At 36.7% G+C, this 24,487-nt stretch overlaps 1 protein-coding gene across 1 annotated transcript; it reads right to left on the bottom strand.

The window, feature by feature from the left end:
• Positions 1-5,649: 5,649 nt before the first annotated feature.
• On the bottom strand, positions 5,650-23,918 carry LOC107094051 (very-long-chain 3-oxoacyl-CoA reductase-B-like; the record flags this gene model as incomplete). The annotated part of the gene is made up of 10 exons (XM_015389453.1): positions 5,650-6,823; positions 11,126-11,275; positions 11,443-11,508; positions 14,026-14,107; positions 17,929-17,963; positions 20,457-20,501; positions 20,799-20,863; positions 22,714-22,821; positions 23,434-23,509; positions 23,872-23,918. Coding segments are annotated over 10 exons (782 nt in total), but the record flags the coding sequence as incomplete, so codon positions are not given.
• Between the last annotated feature and the right edge of the window lie 569 nt (positions 23,919-24,487).

Raw genomic sequence — 24,487 nt, 5'->3', positions numbered from 1 at the left:
TGGCCGGTGAGTGTATGTGTATATATATATATATGACCTGCAAAGGGGGAACTTTTTAAACAAGATGCACCAAAACACAGAATAGTCCACAACATTTTATTAAACAATTACATTACAACATTTGTTAAAACATGGCTTAAGGCCTACTGAAAATTAGGATTCAGGTCCCTGGAAAGAAAAGGGATCATAAGAAATAAGGGCAATTTAAATTATTCCAAGAACATCATCCATCATTGAATCAATTTGACTGTATGATCTGGTGAATTGCAAAGTGCTTTGAGATGACGTATTGTGAGTTGGTGCTATATAAATAAACAGAATTTAATTGAATTTACTATTAAGAAAAATGCTTTTCACTCAGATGGCTAAAGAGGAACACACATCCACGCACTTTATTTCAAGCAATCTACCATGTATAATATATTTTGCATTTAAAGTGCAAAGACTAAGAATAATTTTACTATCAGCATTATTAAGCACTTTTACTCACGCATCCATCAGCTATGTGGCGACATCTTAACGCCTGCGCAGTTTTAGTGTGTGTTTCAGGTAATACCAGTATTCATATTGTATTCTGGGTGCTATTCTACTATAATTCCTCTTGGAATATATTTTTTGCCTTCTTTGACACTTGATCTTGAACTTTTCTTCATTATTTTCACAATTTTTCTAGTTGGTGCAACTTGCTTAGGCCCAGTACATCCTTCTGGACCCCCTGGGCACATGCACAGATTCATACCTCTGTTTTTTGTCAAAATACACTAAGGGCATTATTTACAGACACACTGAGGGAAAAAAAATGAACAAAATGAAGAGTAAAGTAGAGAAATAAGTAATATACCAGCAGGATGTAGCAATCCTTTAGAAAACATTTGTATGCTGTTGGAGAGAGCTACTGGCATAAAGATTTGAAAAATGTTTTGGGACCTTTCTATGCCCCTTTAAACAAAGAATATTTATAACTAGCAGAGTGATGGACAATGACTACAAGAAGATTTTGAGAGACTTTTTATTTTTTTATTTACTTAACTTGTTTAAATCATAAAAAAGTTTAACATTGTTCTAATAGCTCTCCGACATTCAATTCATATTCTAAATGCTCGGCCAAAACTATGCTCCCCCCCAAATAAAATACTTTATGAAAAACAAGTCCCTCTGGGACATGAAGACTCCAGCCCATTAAAACCACCAGCATTATAAAGTGGGAAGCACTAATACAATTCATCTGCACAGCCACAGGCACACATGGTATTATGAGCTACACATGAAGGTTAAATAGGCTGACCTAGTGTCCTTTATGTGGGTAGTTGTTCAGGCGCTTATTACTTTTAAAAAAGATTGTGAAAGGGAAAAAAAATGAGACAAAGGAAACAATAAAGTCTCTCCAGACCTCAGGGAAACCTGAAACAAATTGTATTTCTGACAATTTCTGCTTCGGTCCAATAAAAAAGAGAATATATCTAGAGAAACACAAACCTTGCATTCATATGAATGCATTCATGAATTTGTTGGTTTTCGCCAGTTGTTCTGCTTACACGTGTCAGAATCAGTCCAACCCAAAAGTACAAACCAGAACTGACGCACTAATGAAACTTAAGTTGCCCATTAAATAGGAGCTGCAGAGTGCCAAGTCTTCATTCTACCATGTGGGTTAACATTTATGACCAATGTTATTTACATCACTGTGTCTGTCTGTAAATAAGATGATCATAAACCAAAACTATCTCACTGATTGCCTAATGCACTGCAAGCATCTTTAACATGTATATGTGTGATCTTCACAGGGCTGTACGTGTCCAGTTCATCCTTCCATCCTATTCCAGCAGGGTCACAATGGGGCCGGTGCCCATCTACAGGTGAATGCAGGTTACAACCTGGACAGGTCGCTAGTCTGTTGCAAGGCAACACGGAGACATACAACCATGCATGCATAAACTCACATCTAAGAACAATTTAGAGAAGCCAGTTAACCTAACAGTCAAGCCAGAGTACCCGGAGAGAACCCACGCATGCTTGGGGAAAATAGACCCCAGGCCAGGGCAACAGTGCTGCAAACTAAACCATCTTGCAGCTGATCAGCAGAGAAAAATGGAAAGAACAATGAAAGGAAATTCAAGCATCTAGGCATATATATGACTAAAAAAAAGGACTAAAACAGGATTTGAATATAAGCGTTGTCTACACTGACATGCAGACCGTCATGTATTCTTCATAAAAAGAAAATGTAAGCTTGATATAGGAAATAAGTAATACATAAAAAGTTAACTAAAAGCCAAGTTTAGAGAAAAAAATATTTTCAAATTCTTTAGAGTTTACATATGGAAATAAAAAGATAATAAGAAAATTCTATTTGATACATTTCTGACTGAAATACCACAATGCCACGTGTTTTCATCTTTTTTATTTTTTAAATAAATAATATTTCTGTTGAAAAAAAAAAGAACATCTGAGAAATCCTCGACCAATTTACAGTAAAAGATCAAATGCATTTTCAGTAAACATGATCTTAACTGTTTTTTAAGGTTCATGACTTCAAATATCCTTCTAAAAGGGAGTTTCAAAGACACAACAGTTTCCCTTTTAGATCAATTTGTTTCAAGCTGTCATTCGTGCAGCTTTCTTGTTAACTCAAAAGACAGGATCTTCTGTGTTGGACTGCTGCAAGAAAAATGCTTTAGAAATGCATGAAAATTCTAAACATTTGATGTGGTAGTTTACAATTATTATGTTGCAAGTTTAAAATAAAACTTTGAGGGATCAATTGAGCATAAAGACATATGAATTGTTACTTATATAGTCAAAGTACCAACTGCCAATCTGCAGAAAAAAAATATACTCGATAACCTGCCTTTTTCACAAAAGGGGGAAACTGTCATTTTACAGTTTTAGAAGATATATGCCTTTACTAGTAAATATTTACACATTTAATCTAATTAATTATTTCTACAGAATATTTCAAATTAGGTGGAAAACACTTTTCCAGTGCTGCAACTCAGACGAGGATACTTGAACAGAAAGAATACTTTTCAACAGAAAATTAATCAGAGCAAGTACTTACCAAACAACCAAACACTAAACAGGTTCCAGATGGTGTACAATATCTCTAACTGATTCGATTCATGCCGCAGACATCTGCAAACCTCTCTGGCTATTTTCCGAAAATTAACAAGAAATGGGGAGATTGCAAAGTAATATGTGCGTGATTAGAGCGACATTCTTCCTGTAATAGCTTGTTCAGAATATTTTGGCACGCTTCATAATGGAAACTACAGTGTGCAAATGTGGAGCTTGGCTGTGTGGAAAACATTTCTAGCCTGAGCATACATAAAATAAACAAGTAATGAAAAAGAAAAAAAAGATTGTTTCTTTGAGTCACAAAGAGAAATTTCTGTCTTATTTAGAGTCCATTTGCAGTCAATCCGTAAACATCAGTAAATTACTGTTGAATTATTTTACTTTTTTCTTGTGGTTGAAGAGAAAATATTCTGAAACAACAATGCATTGACAATAAATAAGCTGAAAATTTGTAAAAATTTGTTGAAGTAATTAGATAACTTATGACATAGTTAAAAGAAGGTGCTTTGGCTTTTAAACACTAAAAAATGTGTCAATAGTAGCCCCAACTGAACCGGCATAAAACATTTTAAGGCGTTTTTTTTCATGTTGGTGAAACAAACTTTGAAGTAGTAGTATTGATTATCAATAGAAAACAAAATATTTAGAAAGTCTTGCCTAAGTATAAAATTTACTTATTATTTTCTACATCTATCTTAGAACATCCAAAGGAAAAAAAATCTTAAAACATTAAAACTGCATGACCCTTATAACTTTAATCCTTGACAATAACAACAAAAAGAGAAATCATCCAAATTTAAGATGAAAGTATTGGTTCACAGAACTTTACAATACAACAGGCAATGTTATTTTGAAAGATGCCAAACGCTGCTTATGCATTTTCAGTTGCTCTTTTGAGCAGTCTGTTAATGTCAGGACTCATCAGTCTCATCTGCTGTCTTGAATAATCAGTTCTAATTCAACAGAGGAAGTTTGAGCGGATCACCACTCACAGAATCCACTTTCTGTTGCTTTCCAAAATGTTGCAGGCAAGCCAAATAGGTCGAAGACATCAGGCGAAACGTTTCGCTACAGATGTTCATCTGGTACTCCTCCTCAGGTTTTCTAGTGTCTGCAGGAAGGAGCGCTGGGCCTGTTCCTGCTCCAGGGTGGAATAGTCCTCCTCCTCCTCCTCAATGATGCCACACTGAACACAGCGAAGGCGGGGCTCACGTTGTCCAGCCCTGCAGACGCAAGCTGTGGCCAAAGATTGAGGAAACTCCTCCATCGCTAAAGGCAGCAGATGGGCAGGAACAGTATCCATGCTGGTCGCCATGGAAAAAAAGAGGCCAAAATTAAAGGATGATGAGCTGCAAACAGTAAAGCTCTAGAGAAGCCACAGCAGTGGACAAAAGAGGTTCAAGTACAGATATTTCTGATGAGCGGTTCTTAAGTTTTCTGGAACAGAAATTATCACAAAAAAAACTTGTCAACATGTGATTTAATCAATGAGAGCTGTTGAAAAGATCCTCCAGGGTTCTGTTTGATGTCTGAGATCCTGTTATGCTCCCTTTCCCAAAAATGTTTTTGTCTTAAAAACAGAAAAAGTGTGAACAAGTCTGAGTGAGCTGCTGAGTAACACTGAGCTCTTCTTTTATACATTTCAGCAACCCACTCACTTCTTCCTTTGGGCATCCCTCCACGCACAGAGCGCCTCTCCCCTCCTACATCCTCACTGATGACAGATTTCCGCAGCTTCCATACCAGTGCACCGGAATAACCTCCCAGAAACTGTTGGCATGGGAACCGGATTAGAACATTTAGGAGAGAGTAGGTAGAACAGTGAAAAACAGCAACAGATTTATGGAGATTTTGAAAATAATTAATTGTATAGCCATTAAAGAAATGTATATAAGCTAATAAATCAAATACCTCTCAACAGTGCAAGGAACCCTTCTCGATGGCATAAAACTTTGCATTTGTTTAATTTATAAATACCACAGAAAAGATTAAATATCCACGTATAACTTGGTCTGAATTCTAACAGCACAGGGGATTGTGGGATGTTCGATCCTTCATGTGGACTCCAAATACACCCGACAAGCCCATAAGAGAACCATCATTGCTGCTGACACCTACCACCCTACCCAAAGAATGTTTGTTCAGCTGTCTTTAGGAAAGCTGTACAGAACTATCAGAACATTTATAATAAAGTTTGTTTTTTTGAGGAATACGTCTTAACAGAAAAAGTCTAATCCTTTTTTTGGGGACCTCAAGAGCCAGTGTTCTGCATATTTTAGAGCCCTTGTGCAAAGAAACATAAATGTCACTCTTGGATAGGCATCAAAACCTCTTTAGAAAAGAAAAACTGAGCCAAACTTTACCTCCAGCTGTGGTCACCTGTATTTAGTCCCTTAGTCAAAGACCACTTTAAATAGATTTTAAAACAAAAGAACTGGGAGATTACTGTCAGTAGACAAAAGATGTCAGTTTATAACTTTACTTTTTCCAATAACCATACTTAAGGTTGTTTTGTTTTAAAGTGACTATGTTTAAGACAAAAAAAAAAAAGAAAAAACCCAGGACAAGTTGATCTGAAAGCATTTTTATTGATGGCAAGAAGGAACAAATGCAAGCTAGGATTCAACAAGTCAATATTTCAGGGAAACCTTCAAAGCTTCATGAAGCCCAGATTTTGCTACAGTTCTTCAGTAGAGGAGCAACTCCTGAACGCCGTTTTTATTTGTAAGTTATGAAATGTTAATTTTAAGCTTTCCACACTGCAAGACAAAAATGAAATAATCATTTTGAAATTATATAAACACCATAAACAGAAACTAAAAACACCCAAAGTTCCTCTTAGTTCTCATGTTTATCAACTGTCTATTTTTTATTTATTTTTTATTTTTTTTAAATAGAGACATTACTAATCTAATTTGGTTATAAATTTAAAAAATAAATCATACGGGTTCTTTATGCAGGTAATGCAAACCAATCACGTTTCATTTTTTTAATCACAGATGTTTGGCTTAACGACTGAAGAACGTAAAACACTGAAATTATTAAGACAACTCAGGGTAAACAAAAAAGCTAAAGCTTTGGAATGATTTTGTGTTAGTGTTTTAAGGGAAATGCTTCAATATTTGTGCTGAAAAACAGACACTGAACACATTTTTTGTGGAAAAAAAATAGCAGTGGTAAAAGTTTAAACCACACACAATTATGGTGAATTTTTTTTTTTCTTAAACAGTGGGTTAAACTTTCAGTGTTTTTGCAAACAGGAGCCACCAAACAATGTTCTGAGACTTCCTGCTTACCTAGCGCCAACTTATCTATTTTTTTTTCTGTTGTAAGATGAAATTTTCATCACATTTCTAAAACAGATTGCATGGTTTTAGTTTATATGCTTAATTAAAGCCGTTTTACTGAACGCACCAATTAGTCCAATGGATTCTTTATAAAACTGTTGGGAAGAGCACATGTCGAGTGCATAGACACTGGCTCACATCATCTATCAGTTGTGAGAGGAATACTGAGAGTTGCCCAGAAACTGTCACATTCTCTTTGCCTGGTCCATGATGATGATGGCAGTTGGACTAGACACTAATACAGCTGGTTTCCTCCGTCTCTTGCTGCGGCTCCCAGGGTCCATCTGATGCCCCTACCCCTGCTTCTGCTTCTTGAGGTAACGGGCACGCTGGGACAGACCCATCCCCATCACATAGCTGTTCAGCAGCTTGGCTGGAAGCAGAGCTGTAGTCACCCACCCCTACAGAGGGAAATTACATGGTCATCTGTTGGCATTTACAAATAACAGATTAGCATTCATTATTAATCTCCAACCCACAGGAGCAACAAATGTGGCAAATGTGTTTGTACAAGGGAAATTCAAACAATTGTGTTATTGTATATGCTCTTTTCAAATTATGTTTGAACTACATGCCATTTGGTAAATTCAGATCACATAACTCAAGTCCTTATTTGGACAGTGTTTCAATCCCTTATTAATGCAAATTTAAAAGCAAATTAAACGAAATATTTCTTTTTGTAGTTAGAAGGTCACACAATTTAGTCTAAGGACAAATATACATGCCTATGTATTGTCAAGAACTAGACTTGAAACTTCTAACTTCAGCCATCATTAAAATGGCTATACCATAGAGAAATTCACATACATTTACATAGGTATGATAGTCATACATTTTTGGCCTTTACTGATGCATCATGCCCATTCTTTACTGATTCATCTTGCCCTTTCTTTATTCATCTGAGATGTCTGACGTTTCAGAAACAATATTTCTGAGCACTAATATGACTTTATGGTCACAAGTATCTGGGTCAAAATTCCATAATCTGGTACAGCAAAGCTGGTGAGGGAAATTATCCCATTTGTTAAAGGTGTAGCGGAGCAGGGTTGCACAATATATTGCCAAGGTATTGGTTGGCGTTTTATATAATGATGAATTTGGATGTTCCAAACACTTCCATGGCTGCTTGTGTTTAATGGTGTGGAGGAACTTGACTCGCTTGCAGATTCTTGACCTTAACATATAGAACAGCTTTGGGATGAATGAGAGAAAAATGCTGCAGTTGTGGTTTTCTCATGCAACTATAAACACACCACTTAAGCTTATGGAAGCTGCAAACAGTATAGTTACCAATTGATGGGGACTGGCAACCATAAACAAAAGGATCCCATAGATTAAGTATAAAATGTGGAAGTTTTTGTAAAAGAAGCTGGACATTGTGCAATATACTATGTTGAAATATTGCAGGACAGCAACTCTCCACGACTGGACGTTGGCTCCCCTGACTTAGAATGCAGGCCCTTGTACTTTCTGCATCCATAAACAAGCTTCTTATTTCATTTTGACCAAATTTTTTACTTTTCCTCTAGCAGAATTTGTGACATAAAATGAAATTGCTTTGTTTTTCTGCGATAGGTATAGTCCACAAATCTTAAATGTTTCGAGGCCATTTCAGAAGTTAGATTTGTCCATTTGAGGCTAATGATTTACTGCACTGTGTATACACAAGTCTAGCAGTCCACGGTAAAGTCAGAGTAACATCAAAATCCACTGAGTGGAAGCCATCCAAGGGAGAAATCAGGCTCTAAAGATGGTACATTCAATTCAAGAATTCAATTCAAAGAATTACATGTTTTGCAACAATGATCAAACTTTTCTGCAAGGACTAGTCAAGATGAGGCTTTTAAAACCAGAAAAAGGAATAAAAGCTACAAATAATGGTGTTAAATTTGTGCTAATGGTTTTTTGGTTGCCGATGGAGCTGGTTTATCACACTAACTGGGTGAAGTAATGGTTTTGTTTCACTTCTCAATTAATTGTCAAGAGCGATACAGTATGCTAAGGTTTTCCCAATACAACTTTTCAATTTCTTTAAATTTGCAGCTTTATCATACAAATAAATAGTTTAAAAAATCATATATTGTGATTTCTGGAATTTTTTTTAAGACTATGTCTCTCACAGCGGACATGCTTCTATGATGACAATTTCAGACCCCTCCATGATTTCTAAGTGGGAGAACTTGCAAAATAGCAGGGTGTTCAAACACTTACTATCCCTTACTGTAATTAAATTGAATTAAACAAAAGAGTAATTTTTCTGTATTCTTTATATCAGGAATCTTGGTCCCAGGCCAAACCATTCAGATATTAGATTTTTGGGCTGATGTAGGACTTCTGGTATTAGCAGTAGTAAATTCTTTTTCAGTAGTTTTGAAATGAGCAAGTCTCTCTTTAATCTTAAAGCTCTTGCTATTTTAAGTTGCTGTAGTTATCTATTGTGAAACTACTTCAGGCTGAAAATATAAGGGCTGAAATGCATTAAATATCCCCCATCAATTATATCATTGGTCATGATTGGTCATATGTAAACATTCTACTTTAACTTTATTATTTGTGTAGCATTTCAGACCAAAACCAGATACTTCTGTGTAATATTCCCATCCTCTTTCAAAGTGAAGATCGGGTTTATGCAGTCTAATCACAGGGTTTTACACAGATTAACTTTAAACATAATGAACTCATTCTTCCACTATGTTAGGTGCTGAGGGAAGGTATGTGATTACCGCTGCTTATCTGTTTGTAAGCTTGATTATACAAACAAAAACACGACCACATCTAATCACCTAGAACTTGATGGAGTTGCAGCAAAGAAGGAGCCATTTAAATTTCTCTGTGGATCTGCTCTCTTTTAATGTGTAAAAATAAAAGGAAATTGAAATTGTATACAAGTCGCTTCTTTACATGCTGTTTGAAAGCTCAGGATGTTATCTCAAGCAATAACCTTCAATAATTTCCAGAATTTTTTAAAATCCGTCCTTTGATCTTGTGTATAACTCAACCTAACATGGCTACCGTAATGAGAATTTGGTTTAAGGATTACAAACCCAGTAAATGAGATGCTGATTGAGCCCAGTTAAAGATGACCAAGATGTTTAGCACCCAAGTTAATTTACATCAAGTGTTTGGTCAAAAAATGCAGCACAGGATGGAATTTCACACTCCACTCACTTACCCATTTAGTTTTATTATTTTAAGCGTGTTACTATGTCATTCTAATTCGACAACTAAAGAAAAATAGGCTGCAGCAGAATTAATGGAACAGCTGTTGTTTTCCACCGGAAAGATGCAGACTGCTGTTTTACAGCAGTCTAAATTAGATACTGGTGAACTGTGGCTTAAAACTGTAAACGCTCAGAGTGCTGAGACACGGCTGAACAGAGAGGGATTATCAGATAAACACAACGGCACTGCTTGTCCGCTGCTTACCGACTGTTGAAATACTGTGGCTGAGAGCAGACAAGGTCTGTGCAGAATCGATGTTATCTTCAGCAAACAAAGTGACTGCACAGTCTTAGCAGAGGGCTTTTAATAAAGAATTTAATTCATTGATCACCTGTGTTCTTAAATAAATGGTGTTGTTCCATAAATGAATAATCAATAAACATGAGCGTAGATATTTGGGTCATACAGTCCACTGCAGAAGGCTGACATTGACATATGTTTGCGACCTCTGATAAATGAAGGTGGATAGAAGAAAATGCAGGCCAGGCCTAGAGTTTCCGCCTCATTTCCGATAAGGTGTCATTATGACATAGAGAATACCAAAAGGTAGTGAAGCGTCTCTCTGCATTATTTGGAGGATGTTTACCTCCAAACAGATGCTGGAAGCAGCTGTTCGAACATTACCTTAGTGAATGGAGGTGAGCTCATAGGAGGTTCTTTAGTATAAAGTCAAACGGGAGCTATATGAGCTACAGTTACCATGGCATACCTTCACTAAGCTATGTACGTGTAAGCTGCCCCAGTTCTATGATGCTGACAAAGAAAGCTTTGTTCTAACAAAATGGATAACATAAGCTATAGCTCGCACTGTAATTTGAAAGTTGTTCCACATGCTTAAATAAGCAGGATAGCAGAGCTTTTTATTTCCTATTGTGGGCAAATATTGTTAGCAGTGGTTTCCTGTGCAATGTATAAACAACAGAGTAAATGAGTTTCTTTGCTCTGCTTTATTGTTTTGAAACAGAAAAAGACTGTTTCTTTGGAGATCTACAATAGGATGACACAAAGTAAAAGTCCTGTTGGGTTGTTTCTGACCCAAAAAAGATAACAAAAATAAAACATAAAAAAACTGTAAACTAATGAATATATAGTCTGCAATTATAATTTAAGTAAATCAGCTAATATAACCTTTTCAGCATATATAGAAAGAAAAGAGAGAGGTCTGTGACTGTAAAACCCCATGTTGTGATGATGGTTGGTGATCCTGCTCTTCTCAATGACTTAATTGTAAGTTAAAGGTATAGCCTGCACCATGAAAAACATTTAGAGCCTGTTACACACTGTTAGAGCTTGTATCAAAGGTGATGTTTTATTAGACATGGGTGTTTTTGTAAAGAAATATTAAAATATCTAATGGTTACAATTTCCCAAAGTCAAAATACTAATCTGATTGATCTGATTTTACATTAAACACCAAATATCACTGGGCGTTATTCAAAATATAGGTTTTATAGAGATTTGTGGTTCATTACAGGACATACCATAATAGCATGTGGCAGGTATCCATTGGTCTGTGTCTGCAGCCCCACAGTGTTGATCTCAGCAGCAACATAGCGCTCTGGACTGGGCTTATCAAGTGTAGGACGACGGATTTTACTCAGCTTGGTGGCAACAAAAAATGGCAAAACACTCTAAAAAAAAAAAAAATGTAATAAAGACAAAATACCATCAATGTTAGCAGCTTTATTATCTTTATTTATTTATTAGCATCCTCTCACCCTGTCCCTGACCTAAATTATCAAACAATAGAAACTAATGAAAGCATAGAAACCCTTAGATTAGACTGTCCATCAATTACCTGAATGATGATCCCTTTGCTTTTGTATTCAGCTTGCAGTCCACGAGAGAAGAAGTCCACAAAGGCCTGTTTAGGCAAAAGGATTTAATTAAAGGCATTTCATCAAAATAGGGTAACCAAGTTTTCACAAATGTTCTAAGTGTAAAAAAGCCTCTCAGCAGGATTTCAACTCTTTTTGGAGCCTAAGGAACCTGACAACTGATTTCTCATTCCTTTTTACCCATTTCAAAATGAATTAATATAAAGAATTAATTAATTGATTAATGAGTTAATATAAAGAGAACTGATTTTCCAAAAGACTAACTTAAAGGAAGGGAGTAAAGATGGGAACAAAAGGGTATATGTGGGGGAAAAAAGTACTAAGGAGAAAGGGCAGAAAGAGGCGATATAAAGAGGCAAGAAGCGATATAGAAGGTAGAATCCAGAGAAGGAGACTTAATGGTGGAAGCAATGTGAAGAAGGAAAGAAAGAAAAAGAGACTATCAAGGAAGGACTGAAAATAGAACAGAAGGCGCACTGTCCTACTTTGGGTCATTTACAGCAACAAAAACATGGAGAACCAAAAGCAATCAGTGGCAGTTTTGTGAGTGAGCATCTATATAATGCAGAAAAGTCAGTTATTATTTGAATTTTACATTATAAGAAAATAAATAAACATTTTTTCTTATGTTGCATAAATAAAATATCATTGGTATAAGGAGCAAAATGACAAAATATCTGACAAGGGTAAATCAGCTTATTTAATAGAAAAAAATAATATCATAGGCTGGAAAGCTGTTTTATCTTAGCCCTTAAACGACTGTTCGGCCATTTATCATTTGTTCTTTCCCTTTATCTCCAGAGCTGGTTCCAGCTACCCGCCACCTTAGCGCAGTTTTGTTGCTCTCTCTATCTACGCTCATAGTGTCCTCCCCGAGCTCCAGAGCTGGTCCTGTTTTACCGCAGCCCCTGCTGGTCTCTCGGCCCTCTCTGGCCGCCTTCCTTTAACTTAGAGCAGGCCACAGCCAATGGCTTTTGCCCCAGCTCGGCTTCTCTCTCTCCGCACAGCTTGTTGCACTGCTCTCTCCTCTGCTCTTGTCTGAGTTCCATAATTCGTCCTCACCTTACTTCTGTTGTCCTTCCCCAAAGCAGGATTACCGTTTCAGGTTGGCAAGATGGAAGAACTGTGGAAGCTACGTGAACACAGCTGTAGTTTTGGAATGGGAACATCTCTGAAAGATGTTGTAGACCCAGGGTCGCAGATGCCAGCACCACTGTTCTGCTTTCCATAATGACTAAACACTGACTTAGTCGGTAGAATCTGTGCTAAGTTGAAAGAGCAAACATAAGATTGAACCTTGTTTTTTGATGAAGGCATAGAATGTAGGGAGGAACCATTATAGCTCCAGCTATGCTAATAGCAATGAATCCTTTGCAATAACCATTTTTCAACCCAAGGAGGGCACCATACACATGGTTTTGGACACAACAGTTTGACACATTGTCAAATATAATGGCTGGGTCATAAAGACAGAACTATTAGAAATCTATACAGTTTATGCGGAAAAAGAGCGTTTATTTACAGGTGAGTGGTACATAAAATCATGAACATGGGATTCATTAAAAAAATATGACAAAGAACTTCAAGGACAATTTACCCCCAAATCCTTTTTTCCCCACTCTTAATAAATTCGTTAAAGGGATTTCCTCAGAGTCCAAAGCTGTCCATTTGGCATTGTAACCACGTTTAAAAACTGTGGGCCTTACAGAGTATTAGTAGTATCGTTAAACCACCTAGAAAAACTGACATGAGTTATTCTGAGTCATGAGTTTGAGTGTGTCCAGATACAGACCATAGTTTTAACAGTCGAATGTGTAAAATAACCAATTATCTAACAGGCTAAATTAAACTTACTACTTAGAAACGGTCCCATTCTATAGAAGTATGGCTCAAGTGTGTTGGCCAAAGCAGGGGCCTCACGCAACTCTAGAACCAGCAGTTAGGAGAGGTATGCCTCAGGACCCCTGGCCTCCACCCCAGAGACCCCACACTCCAACAATTTCCTCCGTCTCTGATAAAGATGGTGAAAAATGCCCCCCCGTCTCAAACAACCAGTCCTTCACAAAACTATCACCATTATTACCGTCTGTTTGTGCTGCTGTCACTGCCAGTCTCTTTCCCAATATCAATCCATCTATCAAACTCAGCCAAACCACGCCCAGCCCCCACATGCCCTGGTCCGCTGGGTACACCTCAAAAAAGCACATTTTTTATTATATTTAGGAGGAAGGCAAGGCCCTAGAACAGGGTGAGTTGTTCTTTAATAACTATAACAGAGAGGAACACACTCTTTTCTAGCTACCAAAGAGAACATAAGACTAAAAGACATTTATGCTGTACTATATGTACAGGTATTGATTAGGTTTTGCCTAGAGGGAATGTATGTCAATAAAACAATAATTTGTTAAATGAGAACAAGGTGGCCCTTGCCTGGAAGGCCACAGCTTATGTTAACAAACAGTTTATGAAGCCGAGATGCATCTACAGGTATTCTTTCAAAGTAACATTTGATGTAAAGGTCATAGACCGTGTACTGCTATTACCTTGGAGGCAGAATACACTGTGAGCAGAGGAACTGGGTACATCCCACTGGCAGACGAGATGTTAAGGATGGCTCCCTTTTTCCTAAAAAACATATAAAACAAAGAAAAATGTTCTCTTACACAGGAAAGAAGGGAAAAAGAGACTGGTAGGTGGGGGGCAGCAGATACTTCAGCCTGAAATCAATCCCAGAGATAAAAGAATAAGGTAGCACATGTACTCGCATGCTGAGCCAAAACTCCACTTGTAGTACATCAAAGTAGCGCAGGAGCATAATGATAAGATCAAAGATACAGCAACATCAATACTTAAATGTTTACATTCTGATGACATTTTTACTTCAGCTCTTGCTACCTTTATCCAAACTCTTTCCCTTTTTAAGAATGAAAATTACTATAAGAATAAAAACAAATCTAAAAACACAAATCTTAAGCATATTCATAATATAATAATGTACAGTGACAGTTTATATGGAAGCCTTTTATACACACACAATGGGGGTGTAATATTAAGTCAGTTAACCTCTGGAATATTGATGAGGTCTGGTAAGTGTTAGAGGGGGTTGTTAATAAGTGATTTACATGATTCAATGCCATTACTAGTAGAATAAGGCCAAACCTGGCAGTGAAACTCCACCAGGATAAAACATCAATATGTTCCATTGCGTGAAAGTCTGACATGTCTCCTAGCACAGTTTAAAAAGCATGAAGGAAATCCCAGGGCTGCCGGAAATCTTTAACCTATCAGCATTTGCTTCCTTGAGCAATGAAGAACAGGATAAGTACTGAAAGCCCTACAAGTGACCTTTAGCGGGCCACTGGTGTTTATGTTTACACCCAACTATTGGAAACAGGGAGGCCCGAGATCCTCTTGTAGGTCCAGTGCTATGCACAATGTAAAGGCATTTGGGAAGGGAACTCCAGAATTGGCAGGTTTTTACTACTGCTTTTTCTTTTTTTGTTGCTGCACAGAGAAACTGGACTAGCTTGAAGCATCCGTTTTTGTTTCAATTTTTGACTTTGGATTAAGCACTCAGTGATGTGGACAAATTACCCATTCCATATCAGAATATTTAATCAAGCAGGATAATTTTATTTCTTCCTTACTGAGATCTAATGTGGTTTCAATGTGTTCTAATATTTTTAAGCAGTCTGCATAGAAATAAACTATTTGCAAGAACAAAATTAGGGATTCTTAAAACTTTCTCAATTGTTTATGCTTGATGCAGAATAAATATATCTTACTCTAAAAAACAAAAATGTACATAGTTTCCCCATTTAATTTATTTCAACATTTATTTCTTAATACTTCAATATTATGGGATCTGTATTTCCCAGCTTCTAACATAAAAAGCAACACTGTCTCCCCCTTTTGGCTGTAGGAGAGCTAACTCAAATGCCAATGGCATTCATTTAATGCCACATTTGGCAAATGCTGAGCGGTTTTGGCCAATTTAAGTTCAGTTAATTACTGAACCACATCAACAAAATTATTACATTTCTTTGTGACCAAAAGTGAACAATAAATTAGTCACAGAAAAGCGGAAATGTTACCACAGACAAGAAAATGTGAAGCTCTGGTACAGTGTGGATGATAGACTAACCCCAAACTCAAGATTTTAATTCTCACCATTTGGTAATAAATGTACTACAGACCGAATTAAACTCCTCTTAATTTATCAGTGATTAAAAATAAGTTAGAAAATTATTTGTTGTAGCATCCATAATAAAAAGTAGGAATTGATTGGATTTTTTTTCTCTACAGCTGACTTAAGAGTGCTGAAAAAAGGCTTTATTCTGTTTTTGCAGCTATGTCACACTAGAGAGTTCTGATACAAATTTTTAATTTTAAGCAAAGATCACCCAAACAATACAAAAAAAAGAAAAAAGCCATTCTAGACCGGGATTTTATTTAATAACAGACGAAGGCTATCCAAAACAAAGTAGCTCTTAAAAGAGCTGTCTATTACATTTACATTTGGCATAAAAATCAATAGAATCAACCCTTTTGGAAAATAAATAATGCTCCCCTGTAGCTCTGGTTATTCAGCTCCTTAGACAACCTGCCATTATTCATTGAGCAGGACTTGAGAATCCTATAGAGAATCTCTATATCAATAGTGACATTTAAATATGTGAAACCTGTTTCAGGTGCTGGAAACATTAGAATAAATTATATTAAATGTATTGTAAACATTACACAAAATTATTTTAAATTCTGCTGATGAAACAATTCAGCAACTAAAGGAGCTCAAAAATATATCCATAGGAGTTTGAAAGACTTTTTGCCGACTATCAGAAATTCTAACCTGCCACCAAAAAGGTAGTACAAGCAGTTATGAGTTGAGGAAGGAAATACATTTACAAAACAAGACCACTGAAGTTTGGAATAAAAGACATTAATTAATTCATGTTGTCTTTTTCTAGTCTCCCTGACCCCTAGAAGCGCCTTACTCTGAAGCCACATTCACAAAATCCCAGATACCAACCACCACATATCCATACATGGATACACAATTGGTAGTTAACTTTGGATTAAGTGCTTTTCATAGTTACAACCCATAAGTCACGAGGGAAAGATAGTAAAGTACCCTGAAGCTACCGACTGAGACGAATACTTTAACCACAATTGCCATATGAAGAGATGTTCTCATATGAAAACTGCATTTGGTTTTTACTATGGTTTTGTTTTTCTTTAAGTTGGTTTAGGATTTAACACATGGAAGTAAGAAAAAAAGCAAAAATTGAAAAAAGTAGGAGAACCTTTTTTTTTTTTTTTCACTAAACTGTATATTTTACAAGTTAATTTCTCAAAATATATGTTCCCCTCAGTGGATGGATCCTGTATGATGGAGCCTGATTAACTTTTGTAAGTGAAAACTAAGTAAAAATGGACTCCCTGTTTTCATTTAATCTTCCATAGCTCTGCACCTTCATCACATAACTTAATGTTACTAAAACAGGTATCAATATCTGTTGCATTACAATTCCTTCAGAAAGTATTTGCTTTAAAAAAAATCTTATTCTAAAACAGATGGGAGCATTTTCTCCATGATAGGCAAAACCAGATTTTTTCCTTCTGCCAAAGGTTGTCAATGCAACATTGTGTAAGTACTCAATATTTTGTCGCAGTGCCTTTGACAGCAATAAAGCCTAGATGAATATAACTCAGTGCATTCATTTTCAAAGTATTATCTCAAAATTTTTTCACCAGATATTTTTTATGTTCAGCAAGGTCATATGAGCAGCCTCTGTAAACAGCCATTTATAAGTCTTTAAAGAAAGAATTAGATTTTCAGCCCAAGCTCTTGCTGAATCACTCAGGGAAATTTCTATACTGCTCCTTTGTTATCTTGGCTGTGTGCCTTGAAACCATTGTGTTTGAAAATATATGTATCCCCTTAGTCTGAGATCCAGAACAATCTGGACGAGGAGCTGCTGAAGAATATCTCCATACTTTCCTGCTGCCATCTAAGAAATATTTGGAAAATGATTGAAGTGTCTTTACATTACATTACATTATGCCTTCAGTCATGTATTTAAATGTAGTTTAACTATTATCCTGGTAAAGAGCAGTACTCTATTTTTTTCTCAGAGATAATGAGTTCAGTCAGAAAATTCCAAACTTTTTGGATTCAGACAGATTAGAAAATTGTAGTCTCCCTGGAATTAAAGTCTGTATTGTGCTTTTTAGCAAAATTCAAGAACAATGGACCTTTACCATTAATACACATAATAGGAGCAATGAGTTAGGTTTGGTGGAAGGTCTGAATAACTTTTAAAAGAAAATAAAAGAAACTAAAGCCATTTTTAATCTGAAACAAAACAGTGACACAAGTTTTAAAGAAAATGTTAATACTTTCTGGTGACACTAGTGGAATTTTTGGTATGAAAAAACAAACTCACCTTTCTACCATTTGAGGTAAAAGAAGACGAGTCATCTACAAAAACAAAAAAAACATGAATAAAAAAGGACATTAGAGAGAAAGTGAATAAAAACTACTGACAGAAAAAGAATGATTTTGTGGGCTGTGTGTGGATGTGTGCCTGCAAACATACATCTGCGTGGGAGGTGTTTGAAGAGGTGGTCGGAGAGGTAACAGAAAGTGAGGGAGGAAATGTTAATGATAGCCGAGGGAACCATTTGAAGAAATATTGAATGACCTAAATTAAGTGTTGAAAGAGTGGGTGTTCTTTAGCAGCTTCTCTTGAAGTAGCAATATGCGTATAACAGCGACGGAAGTGACTTTCTGTTCTTTATGCTACTGTTTCCCATGTGTTTCTTGTGTGAGTGAATGAGTGTTCACTGCTTTGTGTGACTAACCGGATCACAATTCAAGGAGACTGAATGTACTTAAAACTTAATTAGTCAGTGATGTCTCGTACTACATAATGGAAAATTAATGATGGGATGATAATCTAAACTTTTAACTTAAAGGAGTCATCACCTGGAAAATTGATTTTTTTAAGAGGTTAAAATGTGTGGGCATTCTGTCTTAAGCTACACCGTCTCCCTTCCAACACCTGACGTTGTGACGTTAAGCTGCTACCATTACTAATCAGCGCGTTAAAGGTAAAGACGTCCAATCACGTGTGTGACTCTCAATGCAACTCTGTGTTTTGCTGCACATTATAAAGCAAATGTTTTCCTAAACTGGGACAATACCATGCAAAGATGACCTCAAGGCTGGATTTGGAAACGACGGCGATTCCAACAATCAGCGACTCACCTGCAGTGCAATCGGTTTATTTATTATGCAAGTCGCTGTAAAACGAAGATAAAGGAACCATGAAAAACTGCTAATGTTGCTAACACTACATCAGTATGTAACATACAGGTTTCTATTGTGCATTCAAAGCCTTGAGGCTCTGTTGCATGGATGTAAAGATGGATGCAAATTGTCTGGATGTCTGTGCATGTGTTTGGGGAAAATGACGACAATCCCAAAAGGGGCTACAGCATTATAATTTCCCATTGCTAAGGATCCGTAATCCACAGTGTCCCGTCTCTTCCTATTTCCGTTGCGACTTTGGCTCAAACGTTAACAGCTGAATTCCATGAGCCTTGGTACAGGGGTGCGCCACTGCTGAGATTTTGTTATTGTTTTAGAGAGTATCTACATACATTAAACTGGGCAAACCCCGATACTGGCTCTGTTTATGACATATCGACATACACACCCCCACACACACACACGTTCTGCCATCGTAGTGAGGACCATGTGTTGACTCCCATTGATTTTCAACCCTTTCTATCCACTTACCCTAAAGGGCTGGTTATACTCCCCACAGCAGTGTGTGGCAGTGAGCTTGTCGCAGATATTTTTTTGGTTTATGCTCAATATTGAAGCGTGCTCTGTGCTATGTTATTCCATGCCACAACACAAGAGGGACAATTAAGAACTAGCCGTGTGTGTAGATACGGCTGAGGCGGTGAGGAAGTGGGGGCAAATCTGTCCATCAACAGAGGGACATGAGGTTAAGAAAAGAGCGGGGATCCAGGTGGATAAAGGGTCCCACCTCGCTCTTCTAGCTGGTCCATCTTCACGTGTCACTTGCCGCAATGGTGGTCATACAAACTAAATAAGCCGGTAAGGTACCAAACAGTGTAGAGCGGATGTAGAGCTGACCAATCAAAGGCCTCCTGTTTGCAGCACTGTCTGGGGTCACCTACAATTTTTTAGAGGTGCAGCAGAGTGTCTGTGGCAGGGGCGGGGCCACATTTGCATTCACTATGACACAAGCAGATGACCTGGTTTCTGAGGGATAGACAGGTACACACACACACACACACACACACACACACACACACACACACACACACACACACACACACACACACACACACACACANACACACACACACACACACACACACACACACACACACACACACACACACACACACACACTTCAAACACTGAAGTATATGTACCCTTACAAAAAAAGAAAAGGGTTTAAAAGGGGGTTTAAATTGGCCTTTTTTATTATTCTCCTAATAATGATTAAATGATTAAATATGCATTTTAACACAATTTGAGAAGGATTGTATGCGTAAATTACTATGTGATGATTCATTTAATTTCAGCTGAAGGTTTCCAAACAGTCTTTCAACTGAGAAAATTGAAAAAAATAAAACTCCTACTTTCATTCCACTGATTAATTCCAACTGAGTGTTTTTTTTTTAAAGATCAGTTGGTGAGAAATGCAGCTCCCTCAGTTTAATAGCAGATATATCCACCCATCAACACAGAGTCAAGGCTGCAGTTACAGTTAAAGATGCACTAAATCTAAATATCATCTTGTAAGGCAGGGAAACTTATGCAACCATAGTTTCATTTTAAATGATTGATTTTTTATTTAATTTTTTAATGATGCACTTTCATTTTTGTTCGTCCCCATGAATACCAAAAAAACGTATTCTTCGCACTCACCTGGCACACTGATGTTATATTAATGTTGATCAATGTGTCGAGGAACTAAAAAAAACAAACAAACAGGGGTTTCAATGGTGTTAATCCTATCTTTTAAAATATCAACAGTTTTAAAAAGTTTAACATTTTTCTAAGTTTAGACTTCTATAAAACAAGTTTTGTTTTTGTTCTTTATTTCAATAGTTTTAAAAGTGCAGGTATGATAAAAACAGTCTTCTTTCCAAAAAAAAGTGTTATTTCCCTGTTAAGTGGACCTCCATTGATCCTATTAGGACTTCTGTATATTACCAATCTATTCAAATACACATAGAAATATATTCCTAACACATGAGGAAGACTTACCGTGTCGAGATTGGGAACGTTGAGGAAGAATTCAGGGTAGGGATAGGACATGCCCACATTGTTCACTAAAAAAGAACACAAAAAAAAAAAACAGTGATGAAAAACAAAAAATCCCAGTCCCTAAAGGAGGGGGAAAAAATGTAATTTAAAAAAAAAATGTTTCAAGTAAAAAGTGCCATTCATTTTTTTTCTTTTGGGGGCAGCAAAGGAATGTTAAACTCCCTTTAAATAGATATGAATCTCAGTCATTTCTGTCTACGCTTTCATCATCAGTTGTAATCCAAAGTGACTGACTAAAAGACTTAAAACAAAGCAGGTAACATCCAAGCTAACAATAAAAATATAAAATCAGAATATCTGAGCACTACTTTTATTTTATTTTAACCTAATGAAACCCGGACATTCGTTTTCTCTGAAAACTATAAATGCTGAAAGATTTTAAAGAGCAAACATATTGCAAATGCAGTGGAAAATACAGCAGCTGTAGTAAGATGCAATCAAAAAAACAAAAAAGTGTTGCTACGAATGAGAAGGAAATGCTTGATTGAATTTTTCCCCCGTCGTTATCTAGGGACTGTGTTTACTAGGACCCCAAAGAGGACAGACACAAACATCACTTTTAAACCATTTATCTATCACAGCTCATTTCATCATGACCATGATGATCAACATTATTGCATATACTGGGCTAATGCGATGGTTGTCCCCCTTCCAGTAGGAAAATGGTAATACAAGGTAATTAAATCCAAATCCAAAACAAATAGACTAAGGAACATTTTATTTCCCAAAGCTGTGAAGGCAATCGTCCCCCTACCAATCAAAGCACTTGCAACTCATCTCACCTTTCGCACACAGAGACACTCCATCCACAGACACACTCAACAAGATCACATACACACACAAACATGCTGATAAATAAACCACCAGCCGAGCACTGCACGCCACATTTCCATGTACAAACGTGTTTTTCCAAGGATGTTTACATCTTCTGCAAATTAAAATTTCTTTAGAGTTAAAGGATCATATTTAATACTGTATATTTTTCTTTTGAGCACGTCTTTAAATTATTGAGGGTCTTCTCTAAGGAAGCTAATTGTTCTTTGTTTATGTGTGTTTTCATTTTCTGTCCATTTATTATATGTGCAATCTGAGTCGGCGTCTCACCACAATAAAATTATAGTTGTGAAATTGCAATAAATGCTGTAGATTCTTAGTATTTCATTCCCTGATAATGTGCATCTATAACTATCTATCTATCTATAACCAGTATTTACGACTCCTTTTGGGGGAATCATAGCATCAATATGCCATTGGATGAAGGCGATCAGGAGGCCAAGGTTGCTTTAATAGTGACCTTTAGCTCTTTGTTGGGTCTGGCATTTTATTTTGACAATATTGCATTCAGTCTTAATGGCATTTAGGTCAGCAGAGTCTGACACCATGTTAGTTGAAACATGTATTCTTACTACTGAGAGAAGGAAGCTCTGAGAATTTTCTTACTTATCTTCCTTTTTAAGCACATTTTTCCTTTCACTCCAGTTGCTTTTAATAAGCTAGCAATACAACACTCTGGACAGCCATCTCTTTAAGCTACAGGGGATGCCATGACTGCTGGGCAACTGTCTAGTCGGCCTTGATTTGTCAGCTTTTGTTATATTCTATTTCCTGAAAACTATTTTGCTTTTCCTCATCTGTAAGCCACAAGCATGAGCAAATGCCTGAAATAAACCACTATTTACTGAAAATGTTCATATTGAATTGGATATTTGAGAAACTATTGATTTTGCAGATGTAACTTATTCAGACATACTTACTGAACACACAAAACTTAAATTCATACTAGTAGATTAGACTTAGACGTAACTTAATGTTATTTATTCATTTAACTACATTCTAAATAAAATTGGAGACTTACCCAGAACTCCAACCTCCAGTCCTGCAAGGTCTTCATCGATCTTCGTATAAATATCCGTAGCACTGAAGTCTGCAGCGATTGTTTTAGTTTCCACGCCACATTTACTAGCTGAGGGCACAATCATGCATTTACGTTCAGTAAAAAGGAATGTTAGAGATGGTGTAAGGATTGAATCAAATGTTTATCAAATATGTTACTTGAGCTGGAAAATAAATAAAAAAATAGAAAAAGTTGGAATCTCAAAACATCATCATCATTATGGAAAGGGTTCTTTTTATTTAATTCTATGCATTCACACTTAGCTCCAGCAGGAGGCTTTGCTCCTCTAAAATAAAGCCGCCGCAGCATCTCTACAGTACTGAAAGGATCATGAGCAAGACACTCAATTTGGCGCTATATCATTTAGTCACTTGTCAATTAGGCCCTTTGGGTGATAAAACACTTCAGGCTGAGGATGAATGAGGCTTTACAGCAGCAGGGATCCTGATGGTTAAACTCTAGTCCAGCAACTGTTTGCCTTAATGGATCACCTACATCAGTCTTTTTCTTTGGAAGATGAGAACTATTGATTTTCCTGGACAGAAATGAAAGACTGGTTTGAATAATTGGTTAAATATACTAATATTCTGTCACCTTTAGTAAGCTTGATTCTGAAGTGCCATGTTAGAGCGAGACAAAAATCAAAGATGATGTCAAAACATAAAAGCCCACATATCTTACCGATTGCCTTGGACACATCATCGAGTTTCTCTTGAGAGCGGCTGATCAGAACGATGGCAAATCCTCTGCGGGCAAGCTATTTAGAAGGAAAGAGAAAAACTAAACCGACCAAGTCCTTGATGACAACAAACAAAGCGTGCTGCTGAAATTACACAATGCAGGGGACAATGAGATAGAAGAGTTAAAACAAAACCGATGTATCAGTCAATTTAGCTTGATTGACCTCAATATCTCCATCAAAAAAGGTTTGATAATTTTTCAGTGCTGTCTAAATAAAACCAAAGAGAAGTGAGTTAAGACATAAATGTATGGACGTATGACCAAATAATGTAAACAAGCTTCAAAAACCATCATTCAAAGTTACATGCCTGTGATAAAATATACAACACATTTTTAATTCAAACTAAAACTGAATAAAGATTATCCCAGTTGTCTTACCTCTTCTGCGTATGCTTTCCCAATCCCATCTGTGGCTCCTGTTACAACTGAAAACAGAACAAAGGTAGATACACAGACAGATAAGCATTTTTTCCATTCATATATTTTAACAAAAAAGGGTTAGAATAGTATGACCGTGTGGTTTAATTTGCTCAACCACGACATGTAGCTAATTTGTAAAATTGAATAATGATCCTAGCCTGCTACTGTAACACCATCATTATGGTGGTTCTGATTGAGACAAAGAGGACATTTAGGATAGACCAGAGGTGCAGGCCGGTCAGGAATGGCTTATAGTGTTTTGTAAAACTATACAAAATACTTAACCAAAAAACTATTAAAAAAAATAAAAAATAAAACTACAGTATGGAAAACAAATATCCTTTAATGGCCCACAGGGAAAAAAAAAAACAATGCATGACAGAGATGCACATAAATATAGCAACAATTAGGGCTAGACAATATAGCCACTGCTTCTATCTCGATATAGTTTCATTATGATATAGAAATGATAAACAGCAAAAAAGTTTAAAGGTGCATTCAGACCGAGAGCAGTATCCGCTGTGATTTCCAGCAGCACACCCTGGACTGCATCATCAAATTGAAGCTGCGTGAA

The sequence above is a fragment of the Cyprinodon variegatus genome, unplaced genomic scaffold (genome assembly GCF_000732505.1).
Source record: "Cyprinodon variegatus isolate N-32 unplaced genomic scaffold, C_variegatus-1.0 Scaffold460, whole genome shotgun sequence".
NCBI classification, from domain to species: Eukaryota; Metazoa; Chordata; class Actinopteri; order Cyprinodontiformes; family Cyprinodontidae; genus Cyprinodon; species Cyprinodon variegatus.
This window is presented reverse-complemented; position numbering and strand designations above follow the sequence as displayed.